Genomic DNA, 22,917 nt, shown 5'->3' on the forward strand with positions numbered 1-22,917 from the left:
AGCACTAGTGCGAAAATTAGCATATTACGTTACTGTGCCGAACGTTTAAAGGGTCGTATGTACTGTAAAACGTTGTACGATACATGTGCGAATAGGTAATTCGCAACTCGTGTCGATTTACAACACTCCCTTCGGTCGTGTTTTAATTTATCGCCACTCGTTTTGAATTTCCTATTTTTCGCACATGTATCGTAATGTAGGTACTAATATAATATGAGCTTATTTGTTCTATATTAATTTTAAAGTGGTAGCTGGGTAAAAATGGAACAAGCATTTAACTGGGGTAGTTTCAAATAGGAAAATTAGACTCCTAATGTTACAAAACTTAAATAATGCTCAAGGCAATGCAGATGCCGTGAGGTTTTATTTAGGTAATATCGAAGGTAAGAAGAAAATACCATCCGCAAAGATTCGTGCGATTTGATTTCGCCAAAGAAATCTGAAACGAACTAGAGCGCATCTATGGACGTATGTGCGTAGACAAGACATACGATCTATGCCTGAAATTCATCAGCTACAAAATATCTGGAGCGAACTACTTACGGAGCTATAGAGCTAAACGAAATTACTCCAAATTCTCCTAACGTGCAAGATCCTAGAGACATTACCTCCGGAATATCTTGAATTCAAGTTCAGTTAGCTGTTAATGTCAAAGAAGGAACGCTCAGTTGAGAACCCGGCAAGTCATTTATGCGAACACGAAAGAGTGCTAGGTCAGACTGAGATACAAGCCATAAGAGACGAGGCTAATGCAGCTTTCTGCACAAAGATGAATAAGGCTAAAAAGAAGAACAATTCCAAAGAGATTAGGAGTTGCAAGTACTTATACAATACAATACAAATCCTCTTTATTGCACAACCTCAAAATAACTTTTACAGAGAGACATACATAGTACATGAAGACAGAGGTGACAACAGGCGGTCTTATCGCTAAAGAGCGATCTCTATCAGACAACCTTTAGGTAGCGGAGAAGTGATAATATTAATATACCTACGTACCTACTCTATTACTATCTTGTATACCAAATTGAAAGAATTAAACATACTTACGTTACTTTTAGGGTTTTTAATTTTCATTTCATTCTTTCAAAACTTTTTCTACATAGTATCAGGTCTTCTTGGGAGGTTTACAAGTTTTTTTTTGTTTTGATTTCTTGTAACCAATAAAACATTTTTGTTACAAGAAACTAAACAGAAAAATTACTTGTAAACCGACCAACTGGACCTAATATTATGTAGGACGAAAGTACACATACGGATGCACTGACCTATCACACATAGACAGTTAGTCCTCATAAGGCTAATCTGCCAAAAGTGAAGCCGAAACACGATCGATGTGTGCGTGCGACGCTCGTGTCTTACGCTCAGCGACACACACATATATACAAAAACGGGTTGCCAGAGTTCATTTATTCCCCTTAAAGTAGATGGATTTTAACCACATCCTTATACTTGGCTATCAATCATTTGGGAGTGTGTATGTAGATATTAAATTTATAGCAAAAGCTTTCAAGGTTTCTTTTAAGGACTTTGCATTTCTGTACTTTGTGAAATAATGTTTAAATAAAAAACGTTTATTTTTTTATTTTACAAATGTGCACAAATAATAGCTGGTAGAATTGACTTTGGAATAATGATTTTAAATGATAAATATTTAATGACGATCATTTGGATTCGATTTGGTTTGATTTTATTTGATATCTTACATTTAATATTTTCTTCGGGTTGGTATGGTGAAAAGTTTTGTGTTTCACTTGGGGCAAAATTTGTTTAACTCTCGTAACTTGAAACCCTCGCAACGCTCAAGATTCCATTTTTAGAAATTTTGGGATCTTTATCTACTTAGCTCGATAATATTGCTAATTAGCACGAGCGGTTAAACAACAACTTTCCCTCTTGTAAAACAAATAACTATTTATCGTCAGTACTAGTAATTGTACCTGCCGGCCTAGCCAAGGTTGCAATCGCTATTGCTTCGACAACGAAACGCTTTGTGTCTCTCTATCAGTCTTCCATATAAGTGCGACAGTGACAGTTGCGTTTCGTTTTTACAGACCTTAACTGTAACACCTGTGTTCCACAAATAAAAATTACTTTACTTGCTCATCAAAATGGCGAGAGCATATTCGACTATGTTTAGTCGGTTTCCATATTGCATCGTTCCTATTTAATCTAATTTTTTCCATCCATCTCGCAGACAGTAGCGGATCAGTCGGAAATCTAAAACGAATATCACACAAAATAAAAATATGAATTTAAACTGTAATTTTATAAAAGACAAAACATAATTTGAAATAAAAGAATGAAAAACTAAAAAAGAATATTTTCTATAGTCATACAAGGAACTTAAAGTAAGCATATTAATTTTATCAATGTAATCGTCATGCCTCATTTGGAGGAAAAAAGATTCATATCACCTGGCAACATTTATAAGTAATGGCGGCTGACGAAAATTTGGATTTTTGTATTTACAATTACGTAAAAATATCACATTAAACTGGATACTTACGCGTGAAATGTTATATCAGGCGGTTTGTTTTTATTCACTGATGTGTTGTGACACCAATTCACCGCACAAACAACCATCTTTCTTGTATTTTTTAATTTATAACCGGGAGGTGTACACAAACCAACTCGACCTTGAGTACTGCGAGGGCCGTTCGGATACGATGACACGAGGGCGACATAATGTCGCCCTCGAAATGGCTTCACTAGGGATGTACAGACTAGGCATCTAGGCTAGTTATAAATCTATGTACGGATGCATATGTAGTTGTGCACGCACATATACAGACTTAACTTGGGGATGAAATCAGAGATGGCGCTTTCAAATGAGTTCAATAAAATGCTTCAAGAGGGTTCTCTTTACCTATATACTTACTTTACTCTTTGGCCTTGACAATCACAATGATCACAATGGCTTGGGCTCATGGGCTCGGCTACATCCACTCCGAAGTTTGTTATCTACATAATATCATGCGTAAATAGCTGCATCACTCTTGTTTTGTGATATTGAAGAAAAATATGCAACAGAAGCTTAGGCAAATACAAGTCGCATGTGTTATGTACGGATATGTTGCCCAGACTGAAATTACACTACGTTTAAATTAATTCCTTTATTATTGAAATAGTGTTATCTTATTTGTGTCTACGCCAGATGTCATGGTCGGGGCTGCCATTGTGCAATATTTTTACCCAAATGTGAGATATATTATAACATTTATAACTCAGTAACAAAAAAAACACCATACTTATATCGTAAAAAATTGACGTTCATGAAAAAAAAAACAAATGATTCTTACTGTTTACATTGAATTTCATTATTGTTTACATAAATTTCTCAATGTCCAAATCCAAAACTTTCGACGTATAGTTTGGCAAGCCATTTCCATCATCAACCGCGGCAATTTTAAAAAATGAGGGTTGTAATCACATAAACAAATTGAATTTCGCACCTTTTTCTACTGGAGTTTTCCAGGTTATATGTACTTACATGTATTCAACTTTTAAAATATCGGTAATAATCCTTAGAGATAGACCAAGATAACTCTGCAACGATTTTAATGGCATAGATTGTGCATGTGTTATTTATACGTCATAAGTTCATAGAGTAAGACCAAGCTAAGTTGGCAGCGATTTTAATAGGCCAGCCGGTGCAAGTGTTAAGTTTAAAATAACACTTGCACTGTCTGGGCTCTCAAAATCGCTGCCAACTTATCTTGGTCTGACTCTAGAAATTAGACAACACTTGCACTGGGCTATCAAACTTAGACGCTGGACTTAAGTTGGTCTTACTCTTATTATTTATTAAGATTAAAAACTCATGCGTAATGGTATGGGTCGTTTTATATTTAGGATAACGATTTTAAGGTTGACTAATACACTTAAATTTCAATTTAATTTAATTTCATTTCGTTTATTTATAAACACAACATATTTACACGTCAAACAGTTCAATTAATCGCTTTACATTATACATATATCACTTTATCTTAAGATAATTACATTGGTAGAAATACACTTAGGTTAAGTTATTTTTAAAATAAGCCCACCAAAAAATAGGAGGTTGTCAATAATAAATAACTATCCACCTAAGCACATTTAGTTTTATTAATGATTAGAGTTACATTATACATATACAGGTACATACATATACATATACACATATATATATATACGTGTATATATACATATATAGGTAACCTATTGAAAATGAAGACATGTAAACGTAGAGTCTGCATAAAGATTAGTGAATGTATTGGTTCCTAATAATTTAATATATTCCACGACTCTTCTCTTTCTGCACAAACTTTAATAACACATTTCCCTAAGTTTCTTGTAAGCATCATCCCTGAACGGTCTCAAAGTAACTTTCATGCTTTCAACTAAGGTTTTCTGGCAAGCTTGCACAAGTTGTACGAGCAAGTGATGTTTAGTGTGTGCGTATAATTTTTTATCTGGATAATAAAAAATAATGCAAGGATTACTTAAGAAAACATTGCGTATTGTATAAAATATTTATTAATTTAAATTATACGATTTCATTTATATGAAGATTTAAAGTTGGTACATATAAAAAAGTAAAAATATAAAAACTTATACTTTTAGTTAGTATAGAACGTAATACAAGCGTTTCAAAAAATTGGACACAACCCTATTGATTAAGCTATACACATGGCAGAATAATCTAAGTATACATTTTAGCTTACTTCTAGAATGCCTACGGATCATTATAATATAAGATCATTTTTGAAAACTTAATATTATGTGCTTATAAATAGATAAATAGCTGTGTGTCTATGAGTCAGAGTCAAAAAAATATCTTCAATAATCAGTGCGTATCCAAACAATAGTATGCTTAATTTTTTCTCGTAATATTTAGTTAATTCTTTTGAAGTATCTCTTCCCAGGCTTAGCGTTGTCATGTGTCAGTGTCTAAAAAAAGAAATGTATCATTATTACACAGATCACTTTATTTGTCAGTTATATATTGTATCAGATTAATCTATCGATAATTACATATATATCATTTATATTATCAGCTCTATCGCATCGTGAATAATAGCACGTATTTCGATAACGTCTCTAGTTACTATATTTCAAAGCATTTAATGTAAATCTAATGTAGCCGTGCATTTCCATTTCCATGTCGTAAAAAGCCTGCATACATTCGTCTTATTCTATGATTAAGACGAATATATGTGTCGTTTTCATGAAAAAGGTACCCCATTGTCGCTTGCCATAAGGACTCTCTGACAGGTAATTCGTATAAAAATACAAGTTATACAAGTTATTACGTCCTTATGCTAAGCGTCGAAGTAGTGCCTTTTACATGTAAACGTCACAGAGTCCGTCTAAGCTAATTTTTAAAATAAAGGTCATATTTTTGTAAAAATTGGACAGTAATAATATTTCATAATGTCATTTTCACACGTTGTCATTTCAAATGTCTTGCAGAGTTAGCTCGGTCCCAAGAGCGTCGCCATCCAGCTGTTGGGCTAAGGGGGGCAGTTCATATGGCCGATGGCCAAGGAGAGGGGTATACATATAGTTTAAAGTTTTGTATTCAGCTGCCCCCTCTTGGCGACGCCCATAGTTGGTCCGACTTTATTTAGCTCATTCAGCTGCAGATTGACCGTATATGGAAATGTTGCATATGGATTACTGTTGCACGCCACAAATTGAAATACAAAAACTGTTTATAATACTCCACCAGTGTCAAAATTTACCCGCTTAATACTTTTCACATACTTTACGAATTAGATAACAGGCCATCAAGTCATACAGTACAACCATACCCGTACCGTACCGTACTATGTATAACCATAGTAAAAAAAAGTGGAAGTTTCAGGAAATCAAATTATTCAAAAAAAAATCCTGAATACTACACAAAAATGCCGAGAAATTTCATGAACCAAACAAAAAAATGTACTCTAACCGTTTTCCCCCTGAACCGTTAAGAGCACACTTTGAAAATTTCAACAACCATACTTTATTATTATACCTTTTTTTAGGAGACCATCATTCTCAGAAATAACATTTTATAAAGTACTTACAATAATGCATTCATCATCAGTGAAGAGGTAATGGCGTCCACATTTCGCACCGTTTTCAGGGATTACTGAATTCGTCTGAACTTCATGATCGTTTACAAGAATGGTTACGCTCTAAAAAAAAGGAGAAACTTCTATTTTAATCGATAGTGATTAGCATTATGATAATTAATCAACGCAAAGCGGGGTCAGATTCACGCAATAAGTTTGCAGTATGAAATAACAAATTATATTTATTTATTTTCAATTATACTGCCATCGTTTTTTATCGTACCCTAAACGTATAAAGTCTATAAAATTTACAATAAGTAGTCGATTGTAAAACAAGATAACAATACAACCTATTTAACCAAAGCCAATTTATCGATATAAGTAGGTTGAAGATAAAATTCGTATATAAGCTAGAGTTATAGGTAAAATTAGCTTTTAATTCGATTAAGATGAAATAATATAGAAGATCTTAATTTTAATTTAGCTTTGAAATAAGTTTGTTTATACAATATTTTAATAGACTTTATAATAGTAAGAATCTATATACTACATAGATCTAGATTTTCTAGGTTTAATATGTATTTCACAGTGCTTTGGATTTTAATGTTTCTATGTACCTTAATTTCGTTATACCTATTTACCAAAATTCCTAGATATCCAAAAGTAATAGTGTTAAATTACCTAAATTCTTTCTCAAAACACCACTTTATCTAAATGCCTCAACTTCTAATCAATGTGCTGTCACAATACCTAAAAGCAAATTACCTAGATTAATGACTGCCATGATATCTTATATGTATTATCGTCTTTAATTCCAGCAAATCATTAATAAGTATAAATTTAAAAAAAATTAAAACCCCTATATGCTATATGCCAACAAATCCATTTTATGCCAAAAATTTCTTAGCGGATACTCTTTAAAATGCTGGATCGATTTTTATGAAACATAGGTAAGAACCACCGCAGGAAAACTCGCTTTCACGTTAAAAAACTGCATTGAAATCATTGGAGAGCTACACTGCCACAGACAGACAGGCAGATATTGCCCAGATAGCAGATCACCTTGCAGCAAATATGATTTTTCTTTGATTATAAATTGCTACGTCAAATGTAACAAGGCAAGCTTGTATCAATCTTGGAGCAACTTATAAATTTGATATATAATGCTTCAAATATGTTGCAGTATTGTCGCAATCTTGCATTTTATTTCATGTTTCGAATATAATCTTTCAAAATGGCTGCAAACTTTGAAGATACTGCAAGTTGCAAATATGATTTTTGACATTTGTTTCAAAGTTTCTACAAACTTTGTTTATATTTCAATTTGCAAAGATGGTCTTTCAAGTTTGTTTTATAATTGCTGCAAGCTTTGCTGTGACTTCAAGTTGCAAACATGATATTATTATTATTTTTATAGTTGCTGCAAGCTTTGACGTTTTTTCAAGTGGCAAGCATGATATTTCAAAGTTGCTGCAAACTTTGCTGATATGTTAATTTGCAAAAATGATCTTTCAAATTTATTTTAAAGCTACTGCAAACTTTGGTGTAACGTCAAACTGCAAGCTTAATAAAAAAAAAATCTAAATTGCTGCAAACTTTGATGATGTTTCAAGTATCAAAGTTGATTTTTCTACTCGTCGACTGTAATGGTTGAATTAAGATTTCTTATACAAAACTATAATTGCATATTTTTCATATATGGACTCCCAACTCAAGTGTACAAAATTTTTTCGATACGCTGTAATCAACTATAAAAAAAAAATAGACCAATCACGTGCCGCCGCGCTCCCATAGAACGGGGGACGGGCGGGCAGAGGCTCGCGCGTTTTTGTCTTTTGTACTACTTACCAATTTTCATTACTTATTTAGGTTTTATAGTAAAAGAAATACTATTTTTATTAGCTCGTAGAATAAGTATTGTATACAATAGTGATATAATCAGGCTTTTCAATCTCGTACCTCACTTAAGCAACTCAGCAAGCTTCGTTGCCTAAACACGGTACCTACTCGACTGAAAAGCTCTCTATTGTATTAAGATTGTATAAAATACTATTTCCGTGTTTGGTTTAAAGTTGCTGTTAACTTTGGTGTAACATTAAGTTGGAAACATGGTCTTTAATTATTTTTCAAAGTTGCTGCAAAGTTAATTTTTATAAAATTATTTTATTAATTAGTAAAATTACGTACCTACATGCACATAATTATTATCATCAAAAGGACACAATACCTACATGATCTTTCAATTTTACTGCAAACGGATGATGATCTTTCAGATTTAAGTTTGTATTGATTTAAAGTAACTCTTTTACCTTGGTCCTAGTTTTACCTCGGACAGTTGGCAATATTTCCACATTGCCACGGTTATTGAAATACCTACTTCATTCATATTATTTGAAACGTTATTATTAATCATCAAAATCAAGCTATCAACGAAACTTGAAAGCGGTCGGTATCTCAAGAAAAAAATCAAAATATAAATTGTCTCATGAAAAGTCAGTATATCGAATGTTAAGTACCTACATCAAGGATGATGATTTCATGTTTTGCTAACAGATAAAAAAAAAGAATATAATATATGGGTTAAAGTTAAATAAGTAATTAGCTACTCGATGGTAGGATTACTTCAGCCTAATCTCAATTGGAAGTGCTATTACGAAGCTTACTTGTCTAAAAAGTTGCTTTGTTGTACCTCAGATACCGAAAATATGTTGTACTTTGACCAGAACTTGCTACTAATGTACCTACTTAAATATTATTATTTTTTTAAGGATTAATATTTGCCGTATTCCTAATTATTGGTTACCTGCGTTATAAGTTACCAGGTAATTGATCTTAGAAAGGATTCCTAAAATGATTAGGCAAAAATTAAATAAGACCATTGCTAACTATATTTTTCCAAGGTACTAGAAAAATCTATTGAATGGCGTAAGTAAGTATGCTAAAAATATCTGATTCCATACATGAATATTATTTCTATGATTATTTTATTATTAATTAAAACAAAACAAGCGAAATTTCGTACTCTTTCGACAAATACAATACATTAATAGTTGATTAGTTGGTTATTGTACGAATTCCCGCCATGCCGCCAATTCGCAAACCCAAAACAAAGACGATATGCAGTTCACATTTCAAAAAAAATTATTTGAATCGTCTCAATGTCTAATATAATTTGACCCCTAACTTCAGTACTACTAAACGATAAATAATATGTCAGACATAAAATGGACGATCGATTCGTGTTGCTACGCAAGTGTTCGGTAAGCGTCGTGAATCATCCTTCGTTGTTGAACTGACGCAACTTTCGCTACTTGCTTTAATAATACGTATTATGAGGTTCTTAAATTTAAACCTTAAAAATCAAAAAATAGAGCACTTTTTTGTCTAACAAAACTTTGACCGTTTTTTAATATCATGGTCCAGTATATAGCGCGGTTAGCGTCTACCTGACAGCTCCATCCGTTCGCCGGCCGTATTGTGCTATTACCAATTTACCGCCCAAAATCCTTATGAAGAAAAAAAAAAACTCCAGCAGAGGCAGCAGAGGCGGTCGAGACAAGATGGCTGAGGCTGCATGAAGCTGGTATTGTGAATATTGTGATAAAGTTTTTATTGTTACTGGACATAGTAGGTAAGTAGGTTAAATTCTTTAATTTCCTTTTGTAACGATTTTGTTGTTTTTAACGAGAATACGGCCTATCTATACGAAAGCAGATATCATTTTAGCCTTTAGACGTCTTCAACCCCAGAGGTGATGCTTTAAGGAAGGATTCACTGTGTGTGTGTTGATGGCTAAAGGGCAAGCAGGCCTGTTAGCATAACTTGACTTTTGACGCGCGAGTTCAGGGTACAACGTAAGATATGCTAGGCCTACAGGTTGTAGCGTATTTACTTTATACTTCGAGTCACGCTTGAAGTATGAATTCGCGCGTCACATGCCAAGATATGCTAGGCGTACAAAAACATTACTATGAGTCGATATGGAATGATATTGGTGACTAGAGTTAAAAATCTGACGGCTTCTAGAGATATTTACTTATTTTCTATTTTTTATTTTCTTTAGGAAGAACTGAACATGTCTCGAAAACCTTTTGTCCTAATGTCTAGGCAGGGACAGTTAAAGAGAATAAAACGAGAAATGGCACAAAACACACAAACAAATAATATTTCGACCAATGACAGCCACACAGAGGAAAACATATTGTTTTCTCATCACAACTCTCGTCAGGTGGTGCAGCTAATGGCAGAGAACGAATTTGACTTGAATAGCCCGGGGTCCTCTTGACATTGTTCCCATCCTCCTCAAAACCATTTCAATTCCTCTCCAAGTCAACAAAATACTCCAGCTTATAATGATTATTCGGCATTTAATAATTTTATTAATGAACAGCCTTTATCAGATAGTGATAGTGATGACCAGGTTAATCCAATTGATATGAATGAATCATTTAAAAATAGTTTGAGACATTGGGCTATCAAAAATCAAATGACCCATGTTGCTACTAATGAATTGCTGAATATATTAAAAGATCATGAATGTTTTGATTTGCCAGCTGATGCTAGATCATTACTTAAGACTCCGGCAAATGTTATCTGTCGAGTTGTTGAGCCAGGACATTACTCTCATATAGGTTTGGAGAAAAATTTGAGGGAAATATTGAAATTTGTTAGTGAAAATGATAATGAAATTCTTCTATTAATCAGCATTGATGGGTTACCATTATTTAAAAGTAGTACAATGGAGTTTTGGCCAATTTTGGGTTCTGTCTATAATGTTCCTGCAATAAAATCGGTTGTGTTCCCTATTGGTGTGTATTGTGGCCCTAAAAAACCTATTAGCTGCACATCTTTTATGGAAGAATTTATTTCTGAAGTTGCTAAATTGATTAACTCGGGTTTGACTATTAACGGCAAAAACATTAAAGTTGCTATTAAAGGTTTTGTTTGTGATACTCCGGCAAAATCTTTTTTTCATGTACAAAGTGCAGACAACCTGGTGTTTATTTGGAAAACAGAATGACATTTCCTGAGTGTGATGCAACTCTAAGAACCCATGAAGAGTTTCTCAAGATGGATGATGAAGATTTTCACCGTACTCAAACGCCATTAATATCAGTACCTGGCATACATTTTATTAAAAGTTTCCCATTGGATTATATGCACCTTGTTTGCCTAGGTGTTGTGCGCAGTCTTATTTATATATGGATGTTTGGACCAGTACCAATAAAACTGCCTCGTCAAATTTTAAATAACATCAGTGCTGATCTGGTTGCTCTTGCCAAGCACATGCCTTTAGAGTTCAATAGGAAACCACGTTCTTTGGATGACGTCAAAAGGTGGAAGGCAACTGAATTTCGCCATTTTTTGCTATACACAGGGCCGTTAGTACTTTCAAAATTAAAGTCTGAATATTTATCATATTATAACAATTTTATAAGCCTTACTGTTTCTATGAGTATATTATTAAATCCGGAATATTGCTTTAAATACAATGAATATGCTAGAAATCTGCTAAAACATTTTGTCAAAACATTCATCAATTTATATGGCGCCCAAATGGCAACTTATAATCTACATGGTCTTGTACACCTCAGTGATGATGTATATGAATTTGGTGCACTTGATTCCTGTGCAGCATTTCCATTTGAAAACTTTTTACAGGTTTTCAAAAAGAATATCAGAAAAGGGGCCAAACCTCTTCAGCAAATAATTAAGAGGTTCGGGGAAATGAGTAATTCTAACTTTTGGACTAAAAACATATTACCTTGTGGTTCTATTTATCCAATATTTGTAAAACCTCACTCATCAGGCTTGCTTTTGCCAGGGTGTGATAAATTACAGCAGTTCAGCTCAATTAAATTTCAATCTTTTGTAATAAAAACAGCACATCCGGATTCATATTGTGTTTTAAAACATGGTAATATTGTAGCAGTATGCAACATAGTGTTTTCCAATAATGTGCAGAGCATGGTTATACTCTGTAAAGAGTTTGCAACTAAAGAAAACTTCTTTGGTACACCATTAATAGAAAGTTCTAGTATAGGAATTAATATAGTAAAAGAAAAAATGAGTCTATGTGAAAAACCTGTGTCGGATATTGTGGGAAAAGTTGTTCTTCTCCCTTTTCATGATCACCATGTCGCAATCAAAATGCTGCATTCATAGGTCTTAATCCATAATGTCCTTTGTTCCTGTCCTATCCTTTACTAGCCTTGTGGGTTTTGTCAAAGTGGATGATTACTTACTACAGGTATGTGGATATCAAGCCGGGCCTATTTTTAAAAAGCTTGTAACTTGTTAATACAAGTTACAAGCTTTTGAGAAATATGCCCCTGGTCAAACTGTTAATACAAGTTGCTTTTGCAGAGCCGAAGTGTATGAAACACCCAACATCTTATTCGCGATATTGAAATTAGTCCTATATATTAGTCCTATAGTAGAAGTGGATGTAGCTGCTGCAAGTGTATGTAGCTGCTAAACCCCCGTGCCGCTACGCTATAATAGTTTTAGGAAACCTTTTTTAGCTTTTTAATTTATGACATTTAAATAATTTTGAAACCATGCACAGTCAGGGAGAAAATTGAATTATTTAAAAATACACATTTGATGCCATTCGCTGTTTCTATCACGGATTAAGATCAAGAAACCAACCTTAGAGCACTATGAAAGCCACCTAGTATCAAAGAAAACATTTTCCATACATTAGCTAAAAATACAAGGTTATTCACTTAATCGCATAAGGATATTTCTGTGATTCATTACAGCTTGCAGCATGTCTTCATAAGTGAAAAAATGTATAAAAAATAGTAAATTTGATTTTCGTGATTTTTAGTAATCCAATAGCATCAGAGTATTGTTACAGATGGCGCCAGCGTAGGTTTTCCCCGTCAAATTTTAGTTTGGGATTTGGCTGAAATCCCATAGAACAAAACTAGATACTGGAGAAACATATGCTGGTGGCATCTATCAAAACCTTTAACATTTGCCTTCCCCATTGTGATGTCTTCATACAAAATTATGATTTTAAAAAGCGTATAATATGAGTATGTGAGTGATTGACCGAAGTAATAAAAGAGCATTTTCACAATGTATGGGAAACGTTTTCTTTGATTTGTGTTTTTCCTAGTGCCCTTGCCTTAACATGGCTTGGTCTCTATGAAATCCCTGATAAAAGCAGGACAGATGGCACTAAAAAACTTTGTTTTAACCAATTTTGTTGCTGCCTACATTAAAATAAAAATTGCAATGTTATAATTTAAAAAAATCTAAAGGCCCGCTAAGATAATCTTCTTATAGGGGCATGGGATTATAGTAGCTGCCAATACTGACCCATTAAAAAAACCATCCTGTATGTTCACCGCAACCGCTTATAGTCGAAAAACTCCCAGAATTATTGACAAAATCGTTACTACTTACTTATTTCGTTGGTCAATTTAGCTATGCTTCATAGGTACTTATTTTGTAATGTATTTTCAGATTCTTTATAATGGCTCATTTTGCCATCGTTACATTTGTGGACGAGGCTGATGCACCAGGAATAATTGCATCAAACTGGGTAATAAATGAAAATTTATGTTCGTACCCTAATGTACGTACAGAAGAATTAAAAGACAAATTGTTAAAAAGGAAAGCTGAACCCGAGGATAAATGGCCGCAGTATAAAATAAAAATTCTAAAATACTACGGTATGAAATTTTCATATATTTTTAGGGTTCCGGACCTACCTGAAAAGGAAATAAAACCGGCCAAGAGCATGTCAGGCCATGCTCAGAGTAGGGTTCCGTAGTTACTCTTCCATCACAATAAGCTAAACTGGAGCTTAAAGTATGGTAGATTGTTAACCAAGGGATGAACTGTGGGTGTACGTCTTTTTACTATGAAGGGGAAACTTTTTGCGATAACTCAAAAACAGCTAAACTGATCATATCCGCTATAGTTTTCATTTAATGTCTTTCTTAAGCTCTACTTCCAAGATTTTTTTCATATTTTTTGGACTAATGGTTCAAAAGTTAGAGGGGGGGGGGGACACATTTTCTTTCTTTCGGAGCAATTATCTCCGAATATATTCACTTTATCAAGAAATGTTTGTTGAAGACCCATATTAGTTTTGAAAGACCTTTCCAACGATATCCCACACTGTAGGGTTGAAGCAAAAAAAAAATTTCACCCCCACTTTACGTGTAGAGGAGGTACCCTACACGTAAAATTTTTAGATTTTATTGTATGACTTTGTCGGCGTTATTAATTTATATATCCATGCCAAATTTCAGCTTTCTAGCACTAACGACCATGGAGCAAAGCCTCGGACATACAGACAGACAGACGGACGGACATGGCGAAACTATAAGGGTTCCGTTTTTTGCCATTTGGCTACGGAACCCTAAAAACAATACCATCTCGTATATATATTTTTCGTAATTTTCCTGAATCCATTTTTACTTTCAGAAAATTATAGCGAAGCCCGTCTCCATTTGAAAAAAGCAGAAGAAACTTCCAATTTGGATTCTGATGAGGAAGTAAGAAAAAGAAAAAGAAGACAAAAAAATATCCCTGCCAGAAGACTCTAACTCAGAAGATGAATACCCCATTATGAAGATGTCAAAAACCCAGCAAATATTAAAAAAAAAAGAAAATGATTTAGTTAAATATCCAACTCCTCCTAAACCTTTTTTTTTTTTTTTTTTTTTTTTTTTGTTGACGCAGGGGTGAATGCCTTTACGCATCATCGCCCCCCGGGCGAGGGAAGCCCATTGGGGGGGCGGTATGTGGGACTCGCTCCTTCCGTAACCCCCTCTGCTATTCAGAGGGGGAGGAGGAGAATACCCACTAACCTCCCCTGCGGCGTTTCCGTCCATGCCGTTAAGGGGGGTGCAGGGGGCTCGCAAGCACGTCACCTCAGCACCCCCCCGGCGGTCCCGACCCGGATGAACCGGGACTTCACACCAGTTTGGGGAGAATCAGCAAACGCATAACTGACTCTCCCCCCTCCCGTGTAGGGCCGTGTTGCGGGTCCCTCACCCGCTGCCCTACTGGGGTATAGCGCGGTTCGCAATGGCGAACCGCCTAGCCCTCCTGCCCGCTCTTTTTCGCCTGATCGGGAGCGCGTTTGGATCCTCTTCGCGCTCCCGCTCCTCGACCTCCTTTTGCGAGACAACCGCGTCACAAAAGGAGGTCACCGCCTCCCAGGATCTCTCGCTGCCCAGCATGGCCGCCACGACACTGTGCAGCGAGAGATCATTGGTCCCGATGGCTACCACCAGCGCACTCCGCTCCACCGCCCAGCGATTGCACACCTGCAGGGTGTGCTGGGCGGTGTCATCCGTCTCGTCACATTGATGGCAGGATTGGGTAGGCTCGCGACCGATCCAGTGCAGGTAGTGACCGAAGCACCCGTGTCCGGTCAGTACCTGCACCAGTCTAAACCCAACCCTGCCGTGCGTCCGATCAAGCCATCGGTCTAGCGACGGGAGAACTGCCCCTATGGTGTAGGTTCCATAGGGGGAGTTCTCCAGGTCCTCCTTCCACTTTTCACGCAATCTCCTCTGCGCCATTCTGCGTGCCTCCCTCACTTCTTCAGGAGCAGGGAAGTCGCCCGTCTCCCTACTCCTGATTCTCCGTCTGTGCGCATCAGCGAGCACCTCAGCGTCCAGTTCCCAAGGGGAGGTGCCCGCCAATACGCACGCTGCCGCCCAACTCACCGTCACATAGGCCCTGCAGACGCGTACAGCTATTACCCGTTGGGGCCTCCGAAGCAGGGCTTTGTTCTCCCCGTTGAGTTTGTCGGCCCAGATCGGGGCCCCATAGAGGGCCATGGATCGGGCTACTCCAGCGTATAGACGTCTGCAGGCATGTGACGGTCCTCCCACGTTGGGCAACAGCCGACCCATCTCCGACGCCGCCGTCACTATTCGGGGAGCAATTTGGCGGAAGTGCTCCCCGAAGTTCCAACATCTGTCCAGCGTGAGGCCGAGGTACTTTATATGGGGCCTCACCTGGACATCCTCGCCGGCTATTCTGAGGGAGGACCCGGCGGGCACCCTCCAACCTCTCCTCGCAAAGACTATTGCATCAGTCTTTGTGAGGGAGACTCTCAGTCCTAGGAGGCGGATCCTATGAATCATGAGGTCCGCCGCCACTTCCGCCCTCCGCATTGCCTCCCCCAGGTCCTTACCCCGAATGGCCACCATCGTGTCATCGGCGTAACACATGAGGGCCATCCGGGGGAGCAGCTCTGCTCGGATGGCCCAGTCGAAGCCGATGTTCCACAACAGGGGTCCAAGCACCGACCCCTGGGGAACACCGCAGGCCATCCGCCTTTCCAGTCGCCCCTCGGGCGTGCTGCAGACCACCACCCTATCTGACAGGTAGTGGTCTACGAAACTCCTCCTAAACCTAAAATAAGTGCCATGTTAGTAGCAGACACAAATAAAAATGCCAGTAATTCCTCTAAAGAGATGAATTGTCAACACAACCCAGCTGTAGAAGGCCATCTGTGTTCTAGTGGAGTTGAAGACCACGCATATGGTAATTGGTTTATTGTATATTGACCATGTCTATTTTAAGGATCCCGAGGAGGTTACGTAGAAATAAAATTTGAAACTGATTTTTTTTACCGAAGTCCGTTTTTCTGTCTCTTTTTTGGTTATTAATCGTGTTGGGTGAATAAAAATAGCTTTGGTAGCTACTTTTAAGGGAGTCACCCTAAATCTCTACATTCTCTACCCACCGTGTGTGACAGCTTATCTGATACGCATTTTTAGCAGATTTAGAAATAATTTGTAGAAACTAAATTTTTTGTTATATATTGTTTTAACGTTTGACTTTTATGTGTTTGTTGCAGACATTGTGCCTGAAGAATTTAACAACTGTGCAGAAGTTAACAACCATGGGGCAATAAATGGAAACTCTATCATTGTATGTAGTCCCACTCATACTCTAGCCTGCACAAATAATGTCTCGAACGGTATCTCTGGTATGTGTTTTTTTCGTCATTGTTTTTAGATTAGATGTAGATAGAATATTTCTTCACATCACCTATTCAGAAATAGTTATTTGTGCAATAGGAGAGCAAAGTTAGTAATTGCAACGAGTGCCGATTCTATAATATAATCACGAGCGTAGCGAGCTATGATCATTCAGAATCGTGAGCATGGCAACGAACTAAAATCGGCATGAGTAGCAAAAACTTTGCTCTTGGTTTGTGAAATGTGGTGATATGAATATGTGCTGTGAAAATATCTAGGGCTACATTATTTAATTTTTACCTTTGCGGCCATTGTGATTTGTGGTATGATGACGATGACGACGAAAGATGATGGACACGGATCTCTTTTACCCACTAGACGCGGAGCATGCGACACTATTTGAGGTCACCACACACGGGCGCTCCCATATACTAATTTGTGACCTTATTAATAACAAATATCATTTTCATGTTGTTGTAGCATAAATTAGAACAGGAATCAATTCAATTGTGCGGCTCACGGCGCAGTATTTTATAAGCAAAAGAGCTCCTATATTTGTGGTGACCTCGCGGTCTTAGCTTCTAATCTGAGCTCCATATGCTTCATATAGCGGTGTTTGGATCTAGTCTGTGATGATGGATGACTGTCGAATGGCGGATGACGAATGTCTGAAGACGGACGTCAAATAACGGATGTTGAATGACAGATGTCAGGTGGATGGTGGATGTATTGATTGTCTTAGTGGTCTTTTATTTTCCTCAAAGGTGGCGTAAAAAGTATAGGCATGTGTTACATATGGTACCTAGCAATAGTTATTTATTATACAAGGGGGCAAAGTTGTTGTTTAACTTCTCGTGCTTATATTGAGACCCGAGGCAGCGAAATATTCCGAAATTGAGCCACGAGCGTAGCGAGTGGTTCAAAAAGTGGAATCTTGAGCGTGCGAGGGCCTCAAAGCACGAGAGGTTGAACAAACTTTGCCGCCGAGTGCAATACAACATTTTTCACCACAACAATGCGAGGAAAATACAAGCTGTTAAATAATGCAAATGTAATCAAAATTATTGCTATTCAATATTTATCATTCAAAATTATCGCAGAAAATGAATAATATTGTTGTTGTTAGAATTTGTATCAAGTTACATTCGGATATGATATTCGGACATGTGGATAAAACGTAACTTTCCACACACTTATTAAAGGATATTAAGAGCGCCTTTCCGAGGTGGAGTGGAGAAAAAGTATTTTCATCGTGCATTCTATTTTAGAATCCCGAGCGTAGCGAGCTTTACTTTGTCAAGGATTATTATGTACGCTTTCTCCATAAATGTAATTTAGCTCCCTTGTGACACCATCTAACTACATATTATTGTTGTAGGCTGCTCCGTAAGCAAACAATTTGGCATGCAGCAGGCTCATTTAATCCAGGTCGTGACTGACTTGGCCAAACAAATGTCTGAATTGAATAGAAAAGTTGACATACTTTTAGGGACACATACAGCAGATAGCTTTAATGCATATACACAAGATAATTTAGAAATTTCTGAATTATTAGCTACTCTTCCAGTAAAGGATGATGCGAGTTTTTGTCATTTCAATGACCAGTTACAAATAGTCCGGAACAAACAGGCAATTGTGAGTATACAGTATACACTTGTCTACTTATGTCCGACACTTATGTATTGTTTTTTATCTTGTAATTTTGTAACTTTTATTTAATAGGTATCATTTTTGGCTGGTATTGGCGGTAGAAACATTCGAAGTTTAACCACTAATATGTTGAAAAGAATACTACAAGACGAAGTTGCCGAGCTATATTCCTTAACTGGAAAACAAATGAAGAACTCCAATAAAAAACCATTTTTAAAGACAGAAACCTGTAAAATAATCTTTCGTAAGTATATTTTGTGACCAAATTTCCTAACATTAAAGTATCTCAACACCGACTTTGACATTAACGGCCTCATATCATAATAATTATATTAAAAAAGTATTATTTATACCTTTCCCATACGCCTGCTTAAAATTTCGTAAGCACAAGTAAATTCAAATCGTTTTTTATTCAGAAATCTGCAAGAAAGTTTACGAAGATGCGACAGAAGAAAACCTGAAAGAAATAATTAGCGACTGGCTGAATCAGGCTAAAGTTAGGACAACAAGAAGGTAAGAATTACTGTAAGGATTAATGCTTTGAAAATCCCTAGTTTCTAAGGTCGGTGTCGATAGAAAAGTAAATTATGGCAAACAAACCCATTTACCTTCATTGCATCGCAATTTTCTGAAATAACTGCCCACGTTTGACTGTAATTTTTCTGATCCTAAAAAAATAAGTATAAAGTAGGTAACCTTAATGCGTCTATGATATATACCTCAAGTCGATTGGTATGTGGTAAAAACGGCATGTCATTATAATATTATTTATTTGTTTCAGGGCAGAAAGACTAAACAGACAAGCATAACCCTTATAAAGGCAGAGGCGATATTTTAAACATAGCTAATATGAGAAAATGGAAGAATCCTTCAGCATTTTCAATTGAGAAAACCATTATTATATAGTTGATATATATTGCTTTCGTACCTTATACTTACTTTTTTCATCAGTATTTAATTTTGGTGTTAAGAAATCCACGGCAATAAGTGGTCAATTTATGCACTACGCCTGTTAAGGAAGGTGAGTTATCATATCACTGTTTTAATAGAGAATATATGTCAAATCAAGTGTACTAATAGGTAGAGTGCATATATTTACCACGTGTTTTTTTTAATTATTTAGGTTTTTTTACTGTAGATGTATTCCCCAGTGTATAACTGGGGTCTTATTAAGGGATAAATAACGAGTCTGTGCATTAAGTAACAATACTGTATGTTGGTACTCTTTATATATTATTATTGCATACTGACACCAGTCAGTTTAACCAATAGTGCTTTAATAGTTATTTACAGTACATATGGGGCTACTTTATAGCACTAGTGCGAGAAGTAGCATATTACGTTACTGTGTCGAACATTTAAAGGGCCATATGTACTGTAAAACGTTGTACGATACATGTGCGAATAGGTAATTCGCAACTCGTGTCGATTTAAAACACTCCCTTCGGTCGTGTTTTAATTTATCGCCACTCGTTTCGAATTTCCTATTTTTCGCACTTGTATCGTAATGTACTATTACGATACAAGTGCAAAAAATAGGAAATTCGCAACGAGTGGTGATAAATGAAAATACGACCGAAGGGAGTGTTTGAAATCGACACTAGATGCGAATTACTGGTTCGCACGTGTATCGTACAACGACCCATATGTACTGTATATGGGTCTTTAAAGTTTCGACATATGCACAGAAAGTGCTCATTCCCGCACGCGTGCGGGAAAGTAGCACCATATGTACTGTAAAATAATATGTTGTGTTCCATACCTAATAAATACTGTAATAAAATCTTACACAATTACCCATGAATAATTTGTTTTATTTAGTTAGTTTAAGGCTTCGTCACACTCCAGCGCGATGCCGGCGGGGCGTCGGCGCGGGCGCGACACCGACAGTCCGACACACCGTTGTGCCTCGTGTCACGACGTGAGGCTAACATTCGGACCTCAGCGACGCGCCTCGCTCACGCCTCGCCAGCATCGCACTCGATTGTGACGAAAAATCCTTTAGTTAAACAAACACTATGCAAAGCTGAGATGTTACTATTGCATATAGTTTATGAAAACAAACATCATTCAAATTTGACATGTTAGCCTTGCATATAAATTGTAGAAACAAAAAAGACGTAAATCTGACATGTCAGTATTGCGTATAATTTGTTAGAACAAACACCATGCGAGGTTGATAATATCAGTATTGCATATAGTTTGTTAAAACAAAAAATATGTAAGGTTTACAATGTCAATATTGCATATAAATTGTCGAAACAAACACGATGCAAATCGAACATGTCACTATTGCACATAGTTTGCAAAACAAACTTCTTGCAAGTTTGTTGTTGGGAAACTAGGAGGTTTGATCCAGGCTTGCGTCAAGTGTACATACTTGTCATCGCAAACTTGTCACAACCCTTCACTTGTGATACGTCAAACTTGTTGCAAGGCGGGTCCAAGTCTAAAATGCTATCTGGGTGGCGTCAAATATATAACACCCCTCTTTTTGCGTCGGGGGTTAAAAAATAATTGTTAATACGACAAAGGTTTTACAATTGCATATAAGACAAGTTTAAACGATGTTTAAAAAAACCGGCCAAGCGCGAGTCACTCTCTCATCGAGGATTCCGTACATAAAAATATACGACATTCAGATTTTTCTCTTCTCTACAAATTTGTAGTAGTTTAAAAAAATCTTCATAAAGATTTTGCTACCCATACATTACATATATGATAATATTATTATGATCACACATACTGGTGCTTAATCTCGATGATTGATTAAGTACTTTAAATAAAGACTTTTTTTTCTCTACTTGTTGTATAAGACGGTATTACTTGCCAAATTAACTTAATTAAGGTCAACGGAAAGTACCTTACACATTTTGATTCCTTTGCGAGTGTCAAAATATACGTTTTTAGCGGCATACTCGGCCATATCTTTTTTAAGTTAACTTAGAAGTTAGATTTTTTTTTACAACTTCAAAGGACTGTAAACCTGAGTATATGGTTTTAATTTCACGTCAATATCTCCAACGTTTACCATGATAAAGGGTCTTGATCTTGACAGACAGACAGAGTGATTTTGTAAGGGATTTTTCCTTTTGAGGTACGGATGCAAATTAATTAAAAGTCACTTATTGTCTATCCAAAACAAAAAAGAGAGACGTGGGTGTGTAAATATGTATATTATATTATATATTGACCTCACTGCCTCGTGCTCAAAGGGCAGTGCAGCAGAGTTTTCCTACCCGGTAGTTTTGCGTTGGTGAGTAGGTTTAAAATGGACTCGGTTGCTAAGTCAAAAAAGTATATTTTATGCACTACAGAATAATAATAAAAAAATTTGATGAGTTTAATGAGCATGAGAAATCCATGTCTTTTACAGATAGAAAAAAAATAGTTCAGTTTGGAGTTAAATTTTAAAATATATAATCGTTAAACAGTCCCATTCACCTTTATTGAAGTATTCGGCATATTCTCAACATATTCTTCGCCTAATTTGAATTTATATTCAGTTGTTCTCAATAAGGAAGAATTTTTAATTGTCATAGTTTCTCCTTCTAAGGTAATTTCCATAACAGGAGATGACATAGACATCATTTTTCGCCCCATATATGGTACACCTATAAAAATAGTAAATTTTCTATAAATTATTAAGCTTTACACGAAATGAAATTATTAAAAAAATACAAAGTTTCTCATTTTTACATACCGACTGCTGTGAAATATTCATCAATATCTTCATTTTTATAGTGCTGGTATTTTCCGGCGATGGACGGCATTTTTCTAGCGCTTGTTTATTTTTAGACACGAAGAATGGCGAAGTCACCTCACCTGTACGGCCCGGTAAAAAATACTATCATTATCACTATCAGTGAAGTGAACAACAAAGCGGCCAAAGACTGAAACGAAAGCGGTATGAAACGTCACACACAAAATATGTTGCCAGTAGATTTTTAAGAAAACCCCTAAAATTTGATCTATATCTACATCTCGCTCACATAAATGAGGCTGTGCTCGAGTGCGAGTGAGTCGAGCGAGTGTGTATCAGTACCCCTAGTGTAAGTTTTATCGACATCATAACGTGACGAACGCGTTTGCGTTAAGTGTCATTTTGTATAGGATTTCGAGTTTCCAAAACGTCCCGCTTGGCGCGCTCTTTCTAAATCACATACAAAACGAGACTAAACGCAAACGCGTACGTCACGTTTCGAAATCGAATTTATTTACACTAGGGGTACTGATCTGACAGGTACTATCGGTTATAC

The 22,917-nt window shown here is 36.4% G+C and overlaps 3 protein-coding genes across 4 annotated transcripts; 2 read left to right on the forward strand and 1 right to left on the reverse strand.

Moving 5' to 3' along the window:
* Positions 1–3,879: 3,879 nt before the first annotated feature.
* Positions 3,880–22,577, reverse strand: LOC133521560 (fatty acid-binding protein homolog 7-like). The gene is made up of 4 exons (XM_061856591.1): positions 22,362–22,577; positions 22,103–22,272; positions 6,057–6,167; positions 3,880–4,935 (listed from the first exon to the last, which is right to left on the reverse strand). The coding sequence occupies exons 1-4, from the start codon at positions 22,429–22,431 to the stop codon at positions 4,879–4,881; spliced, it is 408 nt and encodes a 135-aa protein (XP_061712575.1). The 5' UTR covers positions 22,432–22,577; the 3' UTR covers positions 3,880–4,878.
* LOC133521554 (uncharacterized) lies at positions 8,585–14,576 on the forward strand. 2 transcript variants are annotated; one of them, XM_061856585.1, is made up of 4 exons: positions 8,585–9,675; positions 10,108–12,294; positions 13,521–13,729; positions 14,490–14,576. In XM_061856585.1, the coding sequence occupies exon 2, from the start codon at positions 11,061–11,063 to the stop codon at positions 12,207–12,209; it is 1,149 nt and encodes a 382-aa protein (XP_061712569.1). In that variant the 5' UTR covers positions 8,585–9,675; positions 10,108–11,060; the 3' UTR covers positions 12,210–12,294; positions 13,521–13,729; positions 14,490–14,576. The 2 variants fall into 2 exon arrangements, with proteins under 2 accessions (XP_061712569.1, XP_061712570.1); XM_061856586.1 differs by having other exon boundaries at positions 8,585–9,627.
* On the forward strand, positions 15,518–20,465 carry LOC133521556 (uncharacterized). The gene is made up of 6 exons (XM_061856588.1): positions 15,518–16,568; positions 16,885–17,016; positions 18,387–18,643; positions 18,731–18,902; positions 19,075–19,171; positions 19,440–20,465. The coding sequence occupies exons 1-6, from the start codon at positions 16,451–16,453 to the stop codon at positions 19,465–19,467; spliced, it is 804 nt and encodes a 267-aa protein (XP_061712572.1). The 5' UTR covers positions 15,518–16,450; the 3' UTR covers positions 19,468–20,465.
* Positions 22,578–22,917: the final 340 nt, after the last annotated feature.

The sequence above is a fragment of the Cydia pomonella genome, chromosome 9 (genome assembly GCF_033807575.1).
Source record: "Cydia pomonella isolate Wapato2018A chromosome 9, ilCydPomo1, whole genome shotgun sequence".
Lineage (NCBI taxonomy): Eukaryota > Metazoa > Arthropoda > Insecta > Lepidoptera > Tortricidae > Cydia > Cydia pomonella.

What these genes read in the sequence shown, in the direction of transcription:
- LOC133521554 (XM_061856585.1), top strand. Translation starts at nt 11,061, where the DNA reads ATGACATTTCCTGAGTGTGATGCAACTCTAAGAACCCATGAAGAGTTT.
- LOC133521556 (XM_061856588.1), top strand. Translation starts at nt 16,451, where the DNA reads ATGTTAGTAGCAGACACAAATAAAAATGCCAGTAATTCCTCTAAAGAG. An exon ending in AGTTGAAGACCACGCATATG is followed by an intron (nt 16,569 to 16,884) that starts GTAATTGGTTTA and finishes TGTTTGTTGCAG; the next exon opens with ACATTGTGCCTGAAGAATTT. An exon ending in TCCGGAACAAACAGGCAATT is followed by an intron (nt 18,644 to 18,730) that starts GTGAGTATACAG and finishes TTTATTTAATAG; the next exon opens with GTATCATTTTTGGCTGGTAT.
- LOC133521560 (XM_061856591.1), bottom strand. Translation starts at nt 22,431, where the DNA reads ATGCCGTCCATCGCCGGAAAATACCAGCACTATAAAAATGAAGATATT. An exon ending in TGAATATTTCACAGCAGTCG is followed by an intron (nt 22,273 to 22,361) that starts GTATGTAAAAAT and finishes CTATTTTTATAG; the next exon opens with GTGTACCATATATGGGGCGA. An exon ending in CTGATGATGAATGCATTATT is followed by an intron (nt 4,936 to 6,056) that starts GTAAGTACTTTA and finishes TTCTTTTTTTAG; the next exon opens with ACACTGACACATGACAACGC.